The 18876-nt window shown below is 49.1% G+C and overlaps 1 protein-coding gene across 4 annotated transcripts; it reads left to right on the top strand.

Moving 5' to 3' along the window:
• Positions 1–1179: 1179 nt before the first annotated feature.
• Positions 1180–16419, top strand: CCHCR1 (coiled-coil alpha-helical rod protein 1). Of its 4 annotated transcripts, none has more exons than XM_044419599.1 (18): positions 1180–1335; positions 2696–2782; positions 3858–4062; positions 4279–4789; positions 5119–5261; positions 5375–5495; positions 5627–5737; positions 7054–7203; positions 8037–8147; positions 8529–8635; positions 9613–9725; positions 12132–12210; positions 12315–12445; positions 13708–13917; positions 14607–14708; positions 15590–15741; positions 15830–15941; positions 16222–16419. In XM_044419599.1, the coding sequence occupies exons 2-18, from the start codon at positions 2713–2715 to the stop codon at positions 16320–16322; spliced, it is 2529 nt and encodes an 842-aa protein (XP_044275534.1). In that variant the 5' UTR covers positions 1180–1335; positions 2696–2712; the 3' UTR covers positions 16323–16419. The 4 variants fall into 4 exon arrangements, with proteins under 4 accessions (XP_044275534.1, XP_044275531.1, XP_044275532.1 ...); XM_044419596.1 differs by having other exon boundaries at positions 15587–15741; XM_044419597.1 differs by having other exon boundaries at positions 1186–1270; positions 15587–15741.
• The last annotated feature ends 2457 nt before the right edge of the window (positions 16420–18876 follow it).

Raw genomic sequence — 18876 nt, 5'->3', positions numbered from 1 at the left:
GGTTACATTCCAAGATATGCCTCCTCCCATGAGGAAGCACCCTAGAAGGTAGCCCCATTGCTCCAATCCGAGAGTGCAAATAACCAGAGATGCCTGCACACCAGCAGTTGAACTCCTGCTGTTATCTCCCCTCTCATAGAACAGCAGCGATATCCCGTACCAGTGAATGGGTTGGTGGGTATCGGCTCCAAACAGGAACTGGGGGACTCTGTTCCCCACACACAGGCAAACCCCAATCCCTGGATGTTTAAAAAAGGGAGGGTGATGCTAAGAGAACAGGATCACATTCCATGACATCATCCAGCTTGCAGGGTGCAGGGCGATGCAGCCCTCCATTCCCGAACAGGTCTGCACTCTTGAATTATAGTCAACTCTGACGACTGAGCCAGGATGGCCCTGTATTTGTGACGTCATGTCCAGAGCAGCACAGCTATTCCCGACTCTTCAGGCATGGTACTTCTGCTTATAGCAGTCGGGGGAACTGGCAACCCCCAAAATATCGCTGGAAATATCTTCCATCATGCCTTACTATTGGTTGCCCCGATGGGAAGGGCAGTCCTCCCATGGTTTTAAAAAATCCACCGTATGCAGGAAGTGTTGGCCAAAGATGCAGGTATAGGACAAAACTCGCCTGTTAAAACACACACAGTTTCAGGCAGAAATAAAAACACATTAACAACCGATGCTCATTGGGACAGAACTGCAACACTTAAAAGAATGACGTTAACAGAGACAAGGAACTGGCTGGGCGCATTCCAGAAAGAGGATTTGCGGAGTAGCAAAAAACCCAAAACGCCCAGCCCCTGAACGCCATGAACTAGCCAAGCAGAGAAAGGTCCGAACATGCACGATTCGAGACCGATAAAGCACTTTCGGAAGTCTCGTAACAGCTCTGGAGACATTCGAGCAGCTCTACGGTCGGCTGATTGCCAAAGAGCGCGCGCTCTACTGCGTCGCGCGCGCCGATCCGTTACCAGGGAAGGAGCTCGTGAGGAGCGGGGGAGCGGTCGCTTCTAAACCCAGAGGAACGTTCAGCAAACATCGCGTTAGCCCTAAACTATAGCAGTGTCTGATTGGATGAGCTATCAAGGGGCGTGGTCAACTCACTTTCACTTCAGGGTTTTTTTCGCGCTGTGTCTTAACGCTTTCCCTTCGGATTGGTGCAGCGCTCGCTTGAGAGACGTGGTTAGCGCCCTCCTCCTTCGGGAACAGCGGCCCTTTTTCAATGCTTGGGAAAATCGCGTCGTGCGCATGGGCAATTTGGATCCCGGTCGGTTGATGGAACGTTAGCGGCCTCTGGTCGAGTTTGGGGGGAGTGGGTTGAATGAGGGCAAGGTGGGTCCTGGGAGCAAACCACTGAGAAGTAGGGGGATCTGGGGAGCGACCAACGAGGGAAAGTGGGGTTCCAGCAGCCAACCTATGAGGGCAGCGGGCGGGGGGCTCCAGGGAGCAGCCAGACGTTGAACTGGTCAGTGGGGCCGGGCTTGCGTATAAGGGTGGCCACCTTTCTCCCCTGGCGTGCTTCTAACAGTTGCATGGCAAGCAGAAGAGGCCCCAAAGGAGACGTGTTAGAAAAAGATTAACCTGCTTGCTTTCCTCATACCATGCAAGCTGTGAAATGGCCAGGAGCCCTGAAGGGGGGAAAGATGGCCATCCTAGGTTAGGTAATGGGGTACTACGGATGCCGGCTTTCTTTCATGAAAGAACAGGGTTTGAAGGACTGACCATGCCTCACCAGTGAAGGGAAGCTTGAGCCATGCAGCAGGAATATAAAATGAAGGGTTATTCACTGACAGAAGAATCAAGCAGTGGTGAGGAAGAAATCCACAGCTTCCATTGGGAGGGAATGGGTCCCATTGCATATCCCAGAACTTTCTGGTGTGGAAGTCAGAAAAACCTAAAGATGCACTTGGCTTCCTCGCTTTGGCTCTTTCTGCTCAAGAGAAGTTGTTCACTATTCTGCACATACTGAATAGGATGGAGTGAGCTCTAAATTGCTGCAGCTGAGCTGGACTGTTTGCCGTGGTGCTTAGTTCTCAGTTGGGACTCAGCCAGAGCTTGCATGAAAACCCCAAGCTTATCTCCAATTTCTGGCCTGATTTGGGTTTGTTCTGCTTGCCCTCTGGTAGAGGATGTGTGGTGCAAAAGTGAATCCCCTTGAGTTCCCAAATGCCAGATAGCATGGCGATTCTTCTCATCCAGCAGCAAGATCCCAGCCAGTGCTGGACTCCCTGCAGTCCAGAACTGGCCCCACTGCAAACCAGATCGGGCTTGCAGGCTGGAAGATGCCCTTTCTGCAACCAAGAGTGGCCCCTTGGATGACACTAAGCAATCGAAAACAGAGTACAGTATTGTAGGGATTATTTTTATTTCATTCCTCAGATGTCTTTTTATGTACTGACTCACAGTCACTGCATTATTACTACAGGGCATGGATGCACAACCTGTGGCCCTTGAGATGTTGTTTGACTGCTCCTCCCATTATCTGTCATCACCAGTGATGATGACTAAGGCTGATAGAAGTTGCAGTCCAGTTGCCCACAACTACTGTTGGACGTCTGAGACAGGCAAAAACCCTGTTTTCTTTCGTTGTCATGTAGAATGCTACGGGCCTGCTGTTTGAGAACAAGGAAGGGGATGCAAGTTTGAATGCAGTCCAGTAGAATTAGATAAATATTTACTATGTATTTTGAAGGATTGTGACTTGGGACCATGGACAGAAGGAAAGATTCGGACAGACAGCTAGAGCCTCCTGCTGCTTTCACGGCCCCAAGGCCAACTGGTAAAAAATGGTGGGGGAGGGGAATCAAATGTACTGTCACACTCCTATATGTGCTGATTTATTAATATTTGTTTTTTGCTTACTTGGAAAGCTAGGTATATATGATTCAAGATCATGTAGCCACAGTTATCCAAGCCCTGGCACTTTTTAGAATAACATTATGTTACAGTGAGGCTATGTTTAAAGATTTCTCATGAACTGCAGTTGATAAAAAAACAACTGCTAGGTTATTAACCAGGACTTATTAACTTGCCAGGTTTTAAACCAGCCATCCAAATGTGTTACACTACAATTCTCATCAAGCTGGCTGGGAATGGTGTCCATTTTAGAATGAGGAAAGGCCGCTGGCTTTTTAAACTGGTCTTTGTGGCTATGCCTCTAAAAGCAGTCCCATCTGATAATATTGGCAGGAGATCTTATTTACCTCTGCATAATGAAAAGTCTCCCCTGTGGATTTCTGCAGCACAAGAGCAGGCCAAGACATCTCTTTTTTCTGGTCACTTGGCAATCCTAGTGTAAGTTGATGCCATCTTCCAGGACTTACTGTGTGCCTGTGCATGGGTTGGTTTGGTTTGTTTGTTTTTTAACATTACCCTTCCTCTATGTACAGATTTGATAATGGATGTCCTTATGTTCTTCCCCTATGTGTGATCAAGATTTGGATTAGAATTTTTTTGTTACCTTGCTGCATAACCTATGCTCCTGTATGCCCCACTTCTCACTAGTGATTTCTTATTTGGTGTCCATCTGACCTAGATATGCATATTCCATTATCCCTGGATATGCATATCCCAAATACACACACACACACACACAGGAATAATGATTGTAGGCTGGTCTGCATTTGGGTGCTGAGTCTGACTTTTGATTTCTTTGATGTGGCCTCACAGTATGATTTGCTGTGAGTATGATCCTGACAGTATGAACACCCCAACAGTATGGTGAATCTGTAGTATCACCTCTTTCTTCCGAGTTGTCTTTTCCCAGTGGCAATTCTCTACATTCCCAGTCCTCAAACTCCTATATTGTGCTGCAAGCACCTAGTTGTTGTTCTCTGTTGTTGTGTCTTTCTCAGGACCCAGGAAACTGATCCCACCTTCACATTTCCAGAGCTGGTCAGCACCTCCTCTGCCAGGACCTGCGGTGGTGCCCTGGAGTGCCGCAGCTCTTCCTCACTTGGAGGCAGCCACACTCAAGCAAGAGAACCAGCGACTGAAGGATGAGCTCCATAGGCTGGCCACAAAGGGAGATCCCACTGAAGAAGCAAGAAACAGAACCAGGTGAATGATGCCGTCCAACAGCAGGAAGTCCACCCATTCCCCACCTCTCCTGTACCAGTTAGTGACCAGCCCACTGGTCAGCATCTTGGTCAGTGACTTTTGAAAGGGAAACACCCTGAAATCCACTGCCTGGGCTCTAGCAGAAGCAGGTTTTAGAATGGCGCCCCCTGGAGATGGGAGGACTTTCCAACTTCTTTCTCTCCCCTTTCCTCCCAGGTCCCTGGATCGAGATGCAGAGCCCTCAAATGTGTGCCACGCCTTGGCCATGTCTCAACAGGCTGAGATCATCTCCCATCAACTCCATGAGATCCAGCGACTGGAAGCTGAGCTTGCTGCCCTCCGGGTTGCCTCGACCCAGCAGGAGGCAGCAGTGGCGAGTCGGGAAAATACCCTCTCCCACATCCAAGGAGAACTGGCAGAGCTCCAGAGCCGGAGTTGGGCAGAGGCTGCTGCCTTGAAAACAGAGCTGGAGGCAGTCAGGAAGAGCAGCAGACTGGAGACTGAGACTCTGAAGGAAGAGCTGGGGGAGCTGAGGAGGAGGAGTCAGTTGGAGGCCGATACCCTGAAGGAGGAACTTGAGCTGACCAAGGCCAGGCATAGCCAGGAAGTTAAACTGGCACGGGAAGAGCTGCAGGCAGTGCTTGACAAGGCAGGTGCTGAGCGGAAGCGGCAGGAAGAGCGGGCTCAGGAGAGCCAACAGGTGGCACTCAAGGAGCACCAGGCAGAGGTAAGTGCCAGAAGAGAAGCACTCTGGGAGACAAATTTCTTCAGAAGAAAGACGTGCAGCGGGGAAAAGATCTCTGGTGTGCAAGGTTTGTTTGTTTTTCACATTTGTATACCACCCTATAGCCCGCAGGCTCTCTGGATGGTTTGCAATGTTAAAAATTGTAAAATACAATTCATAAAACACTCATAAACACAATGTGCTCATAAAATAGAATAAAAATAAAACTGTATGATAAAACTGTCCTGAGGATCACCAGGGGTGTGGTATGATCCAGAGCATCATAAAAAGACTGCGGGCTGAGAGTCCAGTCCGTCTCTCTCCTCCCACAGTTACATAGGCTCTCTGAAGTCCATCAGGCCGAAGTGAATTCCCTGAAGCAACAGCTCTGTGTGCTCCAAGAAGAACTGAAAGCTCAGCATAGGGAGGTTTTCGAATTGAGGGGGAAGAAAGATGCTCTCCAGAAGCAGCTCAGGTATGATCCATCCCTCCAGACTCCTCTCTTTCATTCCTTCTATAACCCCCCAAATCAGATGGTGTTTCTCCTCAAACCGTGCCAAAGGCAGCCTCCTGGTTTCTCTCCTCCAGCACAGCTGAGGCAGAGCTGGCTTTGCAGAATACTTTGGTGCTGCAGCTGAAGACCTACGTCGGGGAGCAGGAACTGGGGCAGCCCAGCTCTGAGCGGGAGCAGTTGATAAGCAGAGCGCAGGTGAGAGTTGGAAAGAAAAGGATGCACACAGTCAAATAGCAGGACTCTCTCCTCTGCGTGGGCGAATGGGTGTGCTGCAGTTCCCTGTCTTTCCTTTGGTAGGCAGCAACTCCATTTCCCTCTGGTTTCAGCAACTGGAAGATGAGAAGGATGCCTTGAAAATTACCGCTGAACTACTGCAAATTCGTCTCACGTCCCTCAGTGATATCCTGACCCTACAGGAGACAGAGCTCAGCAAGAAGGTAATTGCATTTCAAGCACCCAAGGGGTGTGCTGTTTGCCGAGGATATAAATCAGTGGAACCAGCAAGGCTACTAGTGTCCAGACAATAGATTATAACAAGCTAGCAAAGATAAGATTCTTTGTCGGAGTTCTTTCCATTTAGGGTTGCATTCCTAAATCCTAAAGGGCGATCGTTCGGACCTGGTGCTGGTGGTGCACATTGGTGAGGTCATAATAATCATTTTGAGAAGTTGCCATGCCTTTTTGGAGAATGTTTTCAGTACTTTCTGTGTATGTATGGGTGCATTTTTTTTTCTGCCATCCTAGTTTCTTTTACACATTTGCTTTCTCTCTGTGCTTGGAAGTTTTGTGCGATTCCAAGGCATCTCATACTTCACATGTATTTGTAGCTACCTGTCTCGAGGATTCTTTTTCTCCAGTTCTCCTTGCAATGGCAACTTGAAGATCTCTCTTTCATGCTCACTTGCTCTTTTAGTCTCATTGGTGAGAGGGAACTGGTAGGTGGGTGCACATGCACATTTGGAAGTCCAACCAGTGAGCACAGTTGGCTGGAAAGGTGCAGAATACTTTGGAAAGTCACTCTGGCTGCCACACTCTATAGTCAGCTTGCTTCCTAGCGTGTATCTCATCCTCCCGGCAGTGGCTAGACTGCTGAGGGCAGAGGCCACCCAGAGACACCAAGAGAGCATTATCAAGATCTCACAAGTTTCTTAATGCTCCTTGGAGGCCTTTCCCTTATAATCTTTGATCACTTTTTTATCCTTCCTTTGTTTGGGGAATAACAGCAGAAAATAACTCTTCAGTTACAGTTATGCTACTAACTGTAGCATATTCCCAAGTGGTTCCCTAGAGTAGAGGTTGTACAAGTCCACACATGAAGGCTACACTTAGCCTCAAGCCTATCTTGCACAAGCAAATGAGAGGGTAAACTTGCATTTTGACTGTGTCACTTCAGGCAGCAAGCGAAGGCTGAGATGTTGGAATGCTCCTACACGACACACACTTGGAAAAAAGCCCTCACGTGCAAAACTAATATGCCCGCAGCCTAGCTTTCTCCCTGACCAGTTCGTTTTCTATGGCAGGAAGATTTTTCCCATGAGAGAACATTCTGTCCTGTGAGCCCTCTCCTGCAATCAGAAGCAACATGGTCCTGGCAAGGTTTGCACAAAACATTTGCACAAAACTAGCCTTCAGTCTTTGTTGTGTCTCACAAGTCACACGTCTGGTCTTCCTCCGCTCTCCAGTCATTTCCATTGGAACTGTAAGGGGAACAGAGACTGCCTCTCACAGGTCGGGTTTTGTGTTTTACTCTCAGGTGCAACTGCAAGACCCTCTTCAGCCTGAGTCATCTCAAAAACTTCAGTGCCTCTTGACCCGCTGGCGGGAGAAAGTCTTTTCTCTCCTGGTACAGCTGAAATCCCAGGAGATTCACCACAGGGATGCCTCCAAACTGCTGGAAAGAAAGGTATGTGCTTGAATAGGGTCAGAAAGCTGAAACCCCTGGGTTTTCTGAGATTGAAATTCCTTAATCCCATAGGATGTTACTGATTCTTGGTTTAGCTTGCAGAATGCATATGGCAACCCATAAAAATATTTTTCTGGGTGGCTTACAGATCTTTTCCCATGTTTGCATACCCCAGGTAGAGTCTGAAAACGGTGATTCCAGATTCCTGGATTCTCCAGAAGGAAGAGTGAAGAAAGGGGATGAAGTTAGGAGATCTGGATTCCCTCGGAATAGAACTGTGTGCGCGCACATGCTTTGGGGATGCTCTCTGTGAAAGGGTCTGGTTAGGGGCAGGGAACCAGTCATCCGGATGTGGTTGGGTTACAGTTCGCAGCAACCTCAGCCAGTGCAGCCAGCACTCCATGATTATGTGTTTTGTAGTCCAATTCTGAAGGGCCACAGATTCATCACTACTGATCTAGTTGGATGGAAAGGCAAAAGCACTGACTCTGCATTTCTCCATTGGAAGGTTGTGGGGTCCAAGGGTTAATATGAGGATGGGACTGGAGGGATACAAGGATTGGACCTGGTGCAATGGCTAAGTGGTTGAGTCTTGAATTGAGAAGTCGGTTCAGATCTTGACCCTGCCACACACTCGCTCAGCAAGTTAAGCAAGCTGTTCTCTCAGCTTCTCTCCCAGCCGGCTCTGCAATGCAAAAGATAATACAGACTCATTTTACAGGGTGCCTATAAGGATTATTTGCAAATAATGTACATGAAGCACTTCAAGAACTGGAAAGCGTTATACAAATCTTCAGCAGTGTTTACAGCAAACCTTACTTTTCTGTCTGTAGGTAAAACAGCTGGAAGAAGACATGGAGTCCAGAGAACAGAAGGTGGCGCTTTTGCTCCACAGCCTGGATGACAAGACTGCCGAAGTAAATGTGGAACGAGTGAGAAACAAGGTAATCACTTTTCGTAGACCCCACACCTGAAATCCCTTCAGCAAGACAGAATAACCCTCATGAGGTGCCCTGCATTAGATAGAGAGTGTCAGTCCCATCTGTGAACCCAGAAATCCCCCTAATAAGGTTAGACTGAGGAGTCTTTTTTCCCTTTCTGAAGCTGCTTTCTGGTGCAGGATTAAGCATTTTTCATTTGAGTGATTCTGCAGGGGAGTTCATAATTTTTATTTCTGTGAGCCGTCCCGAGGCTATGTAGCAAGGGGACAGCATATAAAAACTTTAAATAAATAAAAAATTCAAATAAATAGGCAAGTCTGTGATTTTGGGGTCTGTCTTGTTCAGAAGGTAGCATTTGCTCTGACGCTTTCTCCTCCCTTCCAGATGCTGCAGGCAGAGGCACTGCACTTGAATGAGCTAGCAGAGACTCTGCATCGAAGGGCCGAAGCTGGTGAAACTGCCCTTCGTGGACTGGTGGACTTTGTCAGCAGGTAATGGGCAGCGGCGAGGCAAGAAGAGGGGGTGGGCTCCACGCTGCATAAAGCTCCAGTCTACTTCCTAATTTCTTGGCTGTCGTTGCCTCCTCCTCACACAGATCTCTGCTTTCCACATGGAGAGAGGTGTGTTAGAACCACCTCCCAGATTCTGTTTGTCAAGTCTCTCTCCTCCCAAGAATAACATTTCTTCACCATCTTTCTCATGAAAGCCCCATCACCAGCCCGTTCTTGCCTGACTCTTTCCTGTTCCTTTTTACTGCTTGTGGATAGGCCTGTTCCTGTCCCCACTCGCCCACCTCTTCCTCATCCTTCCTGGAAGAACTGGTCCCGTGCCCGTATTCTGGTCAGGGCCACTTAAACTGGAGGTGCTAAATCAGGTGCAGGGCCTGGGGCCAAATTCCAACCTTCCTGGGGCCCCAAGGAGGCCACACTCCTTCCCGTCCCCACCCAGCAGATAACCAGAGCTGTCGTCATAGCTTCAGCCAGGGTTTAATGACTAGCAGTAAGAGCGTCAAGCTAAAATATTCTGGTATGGTGGGAATTTTGATCCCATCCCTTTTGTTTTTGGCCCATTTTGCTTTCTGTTCTACCCACTGCCAGATTGCAGCTGCCAAGAATTTATCCAAAATGGAATCATCTCTAAGGTTGAAAGAAAATCAACAGCACAATGTATGTGCTAAAATGACATCCTTTGTTAATTGGATAATGCATTAACAAAATTTGATTTTAAATGTAAGCACTTTTTTAAAAGGCTTGCCGATTGTCTCTTCTAAGATGTTCAATGCAGGAAAGGTGCTAACCCTTCTATGGAAGGCATGAAAAGGCCCTGGGCCCTTAACCTGAACACCACTGTGAAGAAGTCTTTGTGCTCCCTATTTTTGCAAGGCTGTGTTCTTGGTCGCCTCTCACGCAGCCATCTTTGCTCCCTGTGCTATAGTGCAGGTTAAGACCCCGTGTCTTCTGCTCTGCAGGCTAAAAGAACAGCTGGTGGGGCAGGAAGAGGTCTGGAAGGCAGCCTTGTCTCGCCTAGGAGGGCTGGGAAACAGGGTTGCTTTTGCAGCGAAGAGAGTCGACACCATTCAAGGTAAGCTGCACAATCTAGGCACAATGCAATCTTCCCCACCTCACCCCAACTTGGATATTATTACCTGGTCTGTGTTGGCCCAAACCTAACCCAGTGACTTCCATATCAAGGTGATTTGGCCACGACATTGCAACATCTGTGCTTTAGGTGCTGTTTTTAAGCGAGTTCCTTGCTCTTCTGATTTGCTGAAGCGTCGAGTGTTCAGGGATGGGAATCCTCCTTACAGCTGAGTTTTTCAAGTGCAGTGCCAGCCCGAATTTAGATAGTCAGGAACCTCTCTATTTGCACCTTATTTATGCATTAACATAATGCACAGGTTTGCATGATTGGGGAAGGAAAAGAAGCCATGGCAGCATCTGATTCTTGCCTCAGGTGCTGCTTCATTTCTGTCCTTACCCATGCAGCGTGTGGGTCTCTGTGTTGTGCAGACGCAGTCAGGTGGGCACTGTGGACAACTTCCAGACTCCCCCGCCACCCGTGGCTTGTTCTAGGCTCCTGAGGTAGATCGGGTGGAATGGCAGCCTGTGCACAGCATGGGCAGTTACGGAAGAGGCTTGTGCCACGTGGGGCCAAGGCAAAAAGTCACTGGCTTCTAGTCCTTCGTGAGTCATGCGAGCCTCATCAAGGTGTCTCACAGCAGTTAAAGCACATTCCTTTGCATGACTGCCCGGTGTTGCTCAATTGGTGTACTGTTCCCTCCCAGCATACCAGACATGCTTCAGATTATTCCCAGACAATCCTGTCTCCTTTCTCTTCCTCTCCTTTGACGTCTCAGATGGCACGTCCACATCCATAGCATAACAATCCAGTTTTGTGCGGTGCACGTTCAAGTAGAAGTTAAGATAAACTGCTAAGATCAGTTTATCCCCCCTCCCCTTTCTTTCAAATGGCCGGCAGGGTTGCCTGAACTTTAGTCCACGGCCATAATTCTGCAAGCGTCCTTCAGCTCAGCAGGACTCACTTCTGAGAAAAGAAACTGCGCAGGATGTTGCAATTCTGCGAGAAACAGTAGGGGCTTTCTGAGTTCGACATCTTGGCACCTTTGCCACTCTAACCTTTTTGCGTTTGCTGGATTTTAATCTCGCTTTTCAGGTAATTATTGCCTACCAAAAGGGCTCAACATTTTAAAAAAGGGACAGTCCCTGTCCTAAGGGTTAGAAACTATGAAGACAATGTACACAAGGGAAGAGCAGTGGAAGAAAAAGATAGTGGAAGGTGATCAGTTTGGTGATGAGAAAGAAAATGACATTTAAATGAGCTTCAGGCCAGGCTGATCTTCCTTTGCTACAGTTCTTGCCTGAATAGTAATCTGTGGCTATTTGGCTGATAGAGGAAGCAAACCTATTGTTCTTACCTCTCACTCAGGGCAGCTGGAGCTGAGTGCTTTTTCTGACAGGGTAGGGGAAGCTTTCCTCTTCCCTTGTGCACCTCATCTTGGAAAAGCTGTGACAGTTAAACTGTTATAAAACAGACACAAGTTTGTAGTGTGCCATAAATCTGTCCTTTGTTTAGACTCTCACCTGTTCTGCTCTTCCTCTTGCTTCTATCACTGTTCGTTGCCAAAGAAGACAAAACTCCAGAGAAGTGGGATGCAGCAAGATACATGTGTGAATTCCTCATAAAACATCCCGCCATGCAATTAACATAGAAACAAAGCAGTCAGAAGGAGACTCCTCAGTCATCTAGTCTGACCAGCTGGCTCCGCTCAAGGAATTATTTGCGTACTTGGAGCAACATATGTTTGCAGTGCTTTTCTGGGGTTTCAGTTGCAGAACAGGCACATTTCTCTGTACCAGCCTGCAGAGCGTCAGAGAGCCTCTAAAGGTCACATATTGATTCCAGTCTAACCACAGACTCTTATCATTTATTTGATTTATAACCTGCTGTTTTTTCTTAAAAAGAACGCAAAGTGGCTTAGATCATTCTCCTCTCCTCTCCTCTCCTCTCCTCTCCTCTCCTCTCCTCCCAATTTTATCCCCACAACAACAACCCTGTGAGGTAGGTTGGACTGAAAGTCTGTGACTGGTCCAAAGGCACCCAGTTGGATCCATAGCTGAGCAGGGACCGGAATCCAGGTCACCTGAATCCCAGTCTTGTGCTGTTAACCACTATACCACACTGGCTTTCTCCCAAATTTGCAAACTCTGCACACTTTGATCTTGTCCTTGCTCTTTACAGCTGTACAAAAGAGAAACATTAAGAGATGCGTAAGATATTTTGAGGAGACCCTCTCCAAATGACATCAGTGAGACACATACACTTTGAATTTTCAAAACAAGAGCCTTCTATGTGGTGGCACCCTGTGTTTGAAATTCCCTTCCCAAAGCAGTGGGCACTGACATTTTTTTATTTTTGTTTCCAACCTACATTTCTGTCAGTGGATAACCAAACCCTTTTGTCTTGTAGCGTTAGTATGCCAGAAAATAGCACTTGCTAAACTTCAGCAAGAGGAGAAACCTTGCACTGTGCGATCAGACCAGGAGAAGTAAGTTCAGAACTCTAATTTGGGAACAGGCTAAAGCCAAGACGGTTCAGGAGTTGTGACTGCTTGTATTTCCTCCCTAAAGAACAGACTGTTTCCCCCTCCAGGATTCAGCCATCTTATGAGGACCTGCAAACTGAGTTGCAGATGCTGCATGAAGAACGAGATCAACTATCTTTGGAGCTTAAACGTGGGGCTCAACTCCTGGAGAAGAAGGTGGCTGAAGCAAGAGAAAGAGGTGACTAACTTGGGCCTAGTTCTCATCCAGTAGTGTTTCTGCCCTGCTTTAGAATGTCGGCTGGTGTTTGTGTGAAAGAATTCACCTCTGTATTACACAAAATTCTCAGCACATAGAAAGTCAGAGAGAATGGAAAGGACCATAACTCAGCGACAGAACAAGTGCTTTGCATGCTAGAAGGTGCCAAGTTTGATTCCTGGCAGTTCCAGGTTGGGCCTGCCTTAGATTCCAGGCAGTGCTGAGCAAACTAAGCTAGATGGACAGTGCTCTGAGCTGGAATGAGGCGACTTGCACCTGCTGGTTTTCTCCGCGTAGGTGGCAGCTCTTGGGCGGTATGGAAGAGAATTCATTCATGGGAGCTGTGGAGATGGAGCCCTGCTCTCTCTCACAATATTGCTTTCCCAGTCCAGGAGGCTGTTGCTGTTGTTACGACATGGTATTTATATCCCACCTTTCTTCTTGCAAGGAACTCAAAGCAGGCTAAAAGGTTCTCTTGCTCTCTATTTTATCCTCACAACAACCCTCTGAGGTAGGTTTTGCTGAGAGTACATGGCCCAAAGTCACCCAGTGAGTGCCACAGCTGAGGGGGAACTAGAAAACCCAGATCTCCTGGATTCCACTTCCCCTCGCTCACTACTAGAAGGGGGGAAGGAGCTGGCAGGTGACTCTGCAAAGTCAAGACTAGCAAGTGCGATTAGTCAGGCAGTGACTGAAAACCAGCACATCTTGGGCTTGCTGAGAGACCCTGTAGAAGGGGTGGGGGAGAAGAAATTCCTAGACCATGTGAGGTGGTGACAGTTCAAACCAGCAGACAAACTATGTAACAGTGTGAACCACCCTGAATGTAGAGTCAGGACTGTAAGAAAAGAAGGGAACAGGTCCATTACATGGTAGAATCAACCTCTCAAAAGCTGCTTCCACAGATCAGAGAGACAGTTACGTTGATTTAAGCTACCAGATCTCATAGAAAATGCCCTGAAGCACAGCAAAACCTGCTAGGCTTCCACAAAAGACTGGATTTTATATGCTTTTCATTTGATTGGCTAAGGAGGTACAGGGAGAAACCACGAGGCCATCGCAACGTGCGGCCAGAGGCAGCATGGCTCAGGCACAGGCAAGGCCCGCTTTCTCACGGATGGCTCCCAGGAGCTCTGCAGAGCTGCCCGCTTTCTCACTGCCTCTCCAACACTCTGGGAGGCTGCCTGAGGGGGCTGGTCTGCTGTATGCTGCCACGTGTACTGACTCTTCCCTTTGCCATGCAGCGGAGTCAGAGCTTGAGGAAATGAAGGAGACTGTGCGGAGCCTGCAGGAGGCACTAGAAGCAAAGGCAGCGGTGGAGCAGGCCCTGAGGCGCCAGCAGGAGAGCACAGAGCGGCAGCTGGAGACTGCAGCCCGGGACCTGCGAATGACGGAGGAGGCGGCGGAGAGTTTGAGGCAGGAAGTGGGGCGGCTAAGAGAGGAGTACGAAAAAGGTGTGCAGTGGATGCTGAGAGACCTTTGCTGTAGAGAGGATAATAACCACAGGGGCTAGACACGAGAACCTGTTAAATGACCCCTGGTTCTTGCATTTTATATTTTTGTCCTGTGCGCCTGTAAGAAAATAAAACTGCTGGATGTCAGTTGCAACACACAGGCACATATACAGATATATCGTTTCTATACACAGGGTATGGATATAAGCTGAACTGACCCTGAGGTAGCTTACGCATACAAAATGTTAGGTTCCAGGCCTGTAGAGGAAGCATGGTTTTTAGGGGCACAATTCATGTTTCTGGTCTCAAAGGTCCTTGGCCTGACTCCTGATCATTTCCTCCTTTCCTTGGTGTGTGGTAAGAGGGCATGCCTGAATCTTACAAAAAAATTTTTTTTAGCATAAACACTTCAGGCTGCAGGCAAAAGGACCTGGTTTTAGCCAACCACTAGGTAAAGCACAAGACTCAAAATATTCTTTATATCAGTTTGAAGTCCCTTTCAAGAGTGTAGGAAGAGCAGAAACTGCTTGGAACTGGACATGTGACTTAGAGTCTGGAAAGTGAGTCAAAGACAGGTGTGCTTGGTGCATGGAGGCACTGCTGAGGTGCCGTAGTGAGCAAAGGACTGGGGAAGTGTGGAATGCGGGGGGGAGTTTACCTTTAGCCCTGGTTAATACCCTTTTTCATAGCCCTGCAGGAGAAGGTAACGGAAGTTGAAACACAGCTGCGTGAGGATCTGTCAGAAATGGAAAAAAGGCTCAATGAAGCACGCAGAGAGCACACAAAGGCAGGTGAGCAGCCTGACACCTGAGAAAGGCCATTAGGAATCATCCAAGATGCTTCAGTGCCTGAGATAGAAAATAGTAACATACGGGAAAAATGTAACACATTAGCAATGACTGGGTTCATACCACACGCTCACCCACGTTCAAGGACTGAGCTTGTGCTTTCATTGAACCATGGGTGGGTGTTGAAACATGAGATGTTGTGCTGCCTGTACTAGCCAAGGTAACCAAGCGTTGTGAACAATCCACAGTTCATAACCCAACAACAAACCATGGATTCCTTTCCTAGACTGTTTGTGGTTAACAGGCCTCAGCGCGTTAGTGCAGCTGGATTCAGAGAACATGGTAACTCACTGTTCCACAGCAACGCAGTTCAGCCTTCGAGTGTGGGTTGCTGTGTTGTCTGAACCCAGTCAATCAGCTGCTCCAGCTCCAGCCTCTGCTTCACTCCGCTGGTCTGCCTTGAGGGCTGCAACTGAGTGGCAGAGCAGGGACCTTTTTGAAGAAGGCCTTGGGCTCAGGCTTTGGAATTTCCATTTGAAGGGTCCAGAGGCAGGTTTGGGAACAGTCTTGGCTTGACAACCCAGAGAGTTGCTGCTTTACAGGAAACTGCCTTACCAAATCAGTCCTTTGGCCTCTATAGCCCGGAATTACTGATCCTGACTGGTAGCAGTTCTTGGCTGTCCAGCAGGAATCCTAAGCAGCCCTGCCTGGAATGACATTCTGCATGCAGACCAGGTGCTCTGCTGCTGAGCCGCAGCCCAGCCTGAGCCACTGTTGGGATAGACAGGGAAACGTCGTCTGGGCCTGAGTTTTTTGGCCTTCACACCCAGCAGCTCCCCTCCCCGCTTTTTGGTGCCTCTTCATCTTGCTGGGTGTCTCAGCAGTTGTTGCCCTGCGCCAAGCCGAGCGACAGGCCGCGAGGGACCACACTCGTGCCGAGGAGCTGGCCAAGCTGCAGGAAGCTGCTGCACAGCAGGAAATGGCACGGCTTGAAGGACGTCTGCAGGAGCTGGAGAGGGACAGGAACCTGTTGATGGTACGTCCATGAAGTAAGCGGGGAGAGGAGGTGGCTTTCCTGTTGGCGACTGTCTCCTGCATCCAAGCTTGTCCCATTCCTTGCACAGGCCACCTTGAGGCAAGAGGGCCTGTTGGCCCAGCATCGGCAGAATCGGTTGGCTGCAGTCCAGGGCCCAGCAGAGCCAACTATGAGGACAGAAACTAAATCTCCTACTAAAGGTAGAGACTCCTCCTCCCAGAATTCCTTACTGCCTCTATACCTGTCCACTTTGGCTTCTCTCCCCAACATCACCTACAGTGGACAGGTGTGCCGTCTGCCTGCCCACATTTCCTTGCCATTCTTGTTACTTCCTCTTTTGCTGGGATTCGGGGTTCTTCCTTCCTGAATTGTTCTCCATCCCTCAGCAGGCTCCAGGCTGAGAGCAACTCTCTCTCATTGGCACCATCCCTTAGTTCCACTTGGTTCATACTCTTATGGCTCTCTCTCCTCTTCTCACAGAGTCCCTGCTGGCTGTGCTGGATGACCTGCAGGCGCTAGGTGCTGCAATCTTAGGGGATGAGGAGGCAGATAAAGATGAAGGTGGCAGTGCAGGCACGTAATGGCAGTTCTTGAAGGCAACCTGACTGGGGGAGGCCAGGACATGGGAATAGACAGACTTATATTTGTAAATAAAAATGATTCAAGTAAGTACACAAACATTTATTGAAGCGTCTTATTTTTCAAACATAATTAGTCTTTGATTCTCTCATGGGAGCTATCATTACTTCCCACGTCTTGCTTTTTATTTTTTGAGGGTGGGGGCAAACAGCATTCAAAGCCTCTCAAGGTGCAGTCCTGCGAGTGGCAGCCTGATTTTAATCCCTTACGTGCCCTTTTGCTCTCTCTCCGCTGGGAGGCCTGTGAAAGAGTCCTGTCTACAAAATTAATCGAAGAGTGTTTCTTTGTTTACACAAAAGGCATGCATTGCACCCTCCTTTGGGCTAAGCAGCACATCTGGAAGAACTTGAAAAGAGCAAGAATCTTTTGAATGCAACCAGCTACTATGCACCAACTGAAGGGAACACACGCTGTTTAATTTAAAGATGTATTTTGTTGGTGGTGTTCATTCGCAAAGTCGTGTCCGATTCTTTGCAGCCCCATGGACAACATTCCTCCAGGTCCTCCTGTCCTCCACTATCCCCTGGAGTACACCCAACTCCACACCCATACCTTGCCTTTAAGTCTAATTTTTTTCAGCACATTAGATAGTGCAGAAGAACATGATATTGGTTGGGAAGGTAAGACAAGGAAACAGGATGCTTAGCTGTTGGCTTAGCTCTACAGTGTTTCAGCTGCCCTTTAAGGGTTCTGCATTGAGCCCAAAGTACATAGTCGTCTTCCGAGAAATTTTAATATTACTGCCAGTAGGAGTTTTGTAGGTGTCTTTACAGCTCCCTTGTTGTTCTTGAGAGCCTGTACCTTCACAGCTCTCCCTTCTAAGGCAGAGGCTGCCCGGCGCTGGGTTAATATCTCAGCCGCTCCACACTTTCAGAGGCTCGTTTCCTTGCTTGAGGTTCAGACTCCCCAGCGCTGGGCAGCTTCCGTCCCGGCTAAGCGCTGTGAAGGGGCGGGTCAGCCGGCCGGCAGTCGCAACACGCAACGCGATCCCGGGCGGAGCGCTGGAAATCAGCTGGCGGCGGATTGGCTCACGCCTCGCATCCCGCGCATGCGCAATTCTATTGCCCCGCCTAATTCCTTTCCTCCTCGGAACGCGCCACGAGACCAGTGCCCGCCCAGGCAGCTACCGCCGGGAAAGACCCACCAATCATAACATTCACCCGCCCCACGCCCTTAGTCTCTCGCGCGCGCTCATGCTCGCTGAACCGCCCTTTCGCTGTATCAGCCAGTCAGAAAGGAGGCTTTTTCTACAGCCATCCAATAGCATGACGAGGCCCTATCCTTCCTCCTGCCTCCTGCCTCAGCTGGGCCAATCGGCGGGCAGCGCGCGCCGCTCAGAGCCCGGGGAGCAGCTGCTGGAGCACCGGCCGTGCAAAGAAAACACGGCCGGCTCCGGCTGTGGATGTGGCCGCTGGACGGTGCCACCGCCGCGGCCGCCGCCATCACCATCGGCCACGTCGAGGGCTCTGGAAGCGCCTTGCGAAGGAAACCGAACCTTCTTTTTGCGTTGTCAAGGAGACGGGGGCGCTAGGCGGGGGCTCCAAGTCCGAGGATTGCCCTGACACCGCCCCTTCCCCCGTTCTGGAGCCTGATACGTAGGAGCACGTTCGCGGCAGCCCCCCGAGGGGAGCGGTGAGCACAGAACCTCGTTGCTCGGGAGACTCGAAAGAACCCAGGAACGGGGAGTGAGTGCTCAGGGCCCCGACCTCCCGCTGCTCAAAGTGCCGACGCGAAGAGAAGCCAGTTCAGGCAATCCGGACTCGCGTCTTCTCCCTGTCAAGGGCTGGGCCTTCTTGGAGTCCCGGAGGCGCCGCGCACAGGAGCCACCAGGCGTGTTTAGGGGACAAGGCGGCGGTTTTCTTACAGGAGACTTCTGGGATCATCATTGCACTAGACTTCCAGAGGCATCGAAGCCTTCCAGAGGCAACTTGCAAGACAAGAACGGGGCAGCCTGTCCCATTCATGTAGAATTTTACCTCGAAGGAGCTCTTGAGCGAATTGCACTTGAACGTCTGTAGCGTTGCACTTGCCGAGATTTGGAAGCAGGTTTAGGAGTGACTTCCAAGAGTTTTGTGACTGGAAACAGGTGGCGGGGACTGAGGAAGGGCTTTGCTTTATTGTGCAATAAGGCCGATCAGGGTAGTGATTTGTAAATTGTATGACAAAACTCTCCCACCTCAGTTCTTTCACCTAAAGATTTTTGTCTTTGTGTAGACTGTCATTTTTTAGATTTTCTGTTCAGGTGCACCGAGTTAGCCAGCCTTTCCTGTAGCAATCCCAGTTTACACTGTAGATCTTTTTGCACCCAATGCTGCTATATATTTGAACAGCTTGATATACTGCCAAAAGCTTGCCATTATCAAAGCTGAAGGTGTGGTTAGTGACTTGCTGTAAAATTAGGTGAAATCTGCAAGTCCTCTTCTCTCAGTCTTCATAGTTACCTTTGGACTCCCATTCCCACCTATCAGATCTCTGCCCTGCCTTCACTCCTTGACA

This window comes from Varanus komodoensis, unplaced genomic scaffold (genome assembly GCF_004798865.1).
Source record: "Varanus komodoensis strain SLA01 unplaced genomic scaffold, ASM479886v1 scaffold105, whole genome shotgun sequence".
In the NCBI taxonomy this organism is placed as follows: Eukaryota; Metazoa; Chordata; class Lepidosauria; order Squamata; family Varanidae; genus Varanus; species Varanus komodoensis.
This window is presented reverse-complemented; position numbering and strand designations above follow the sequence as displayed.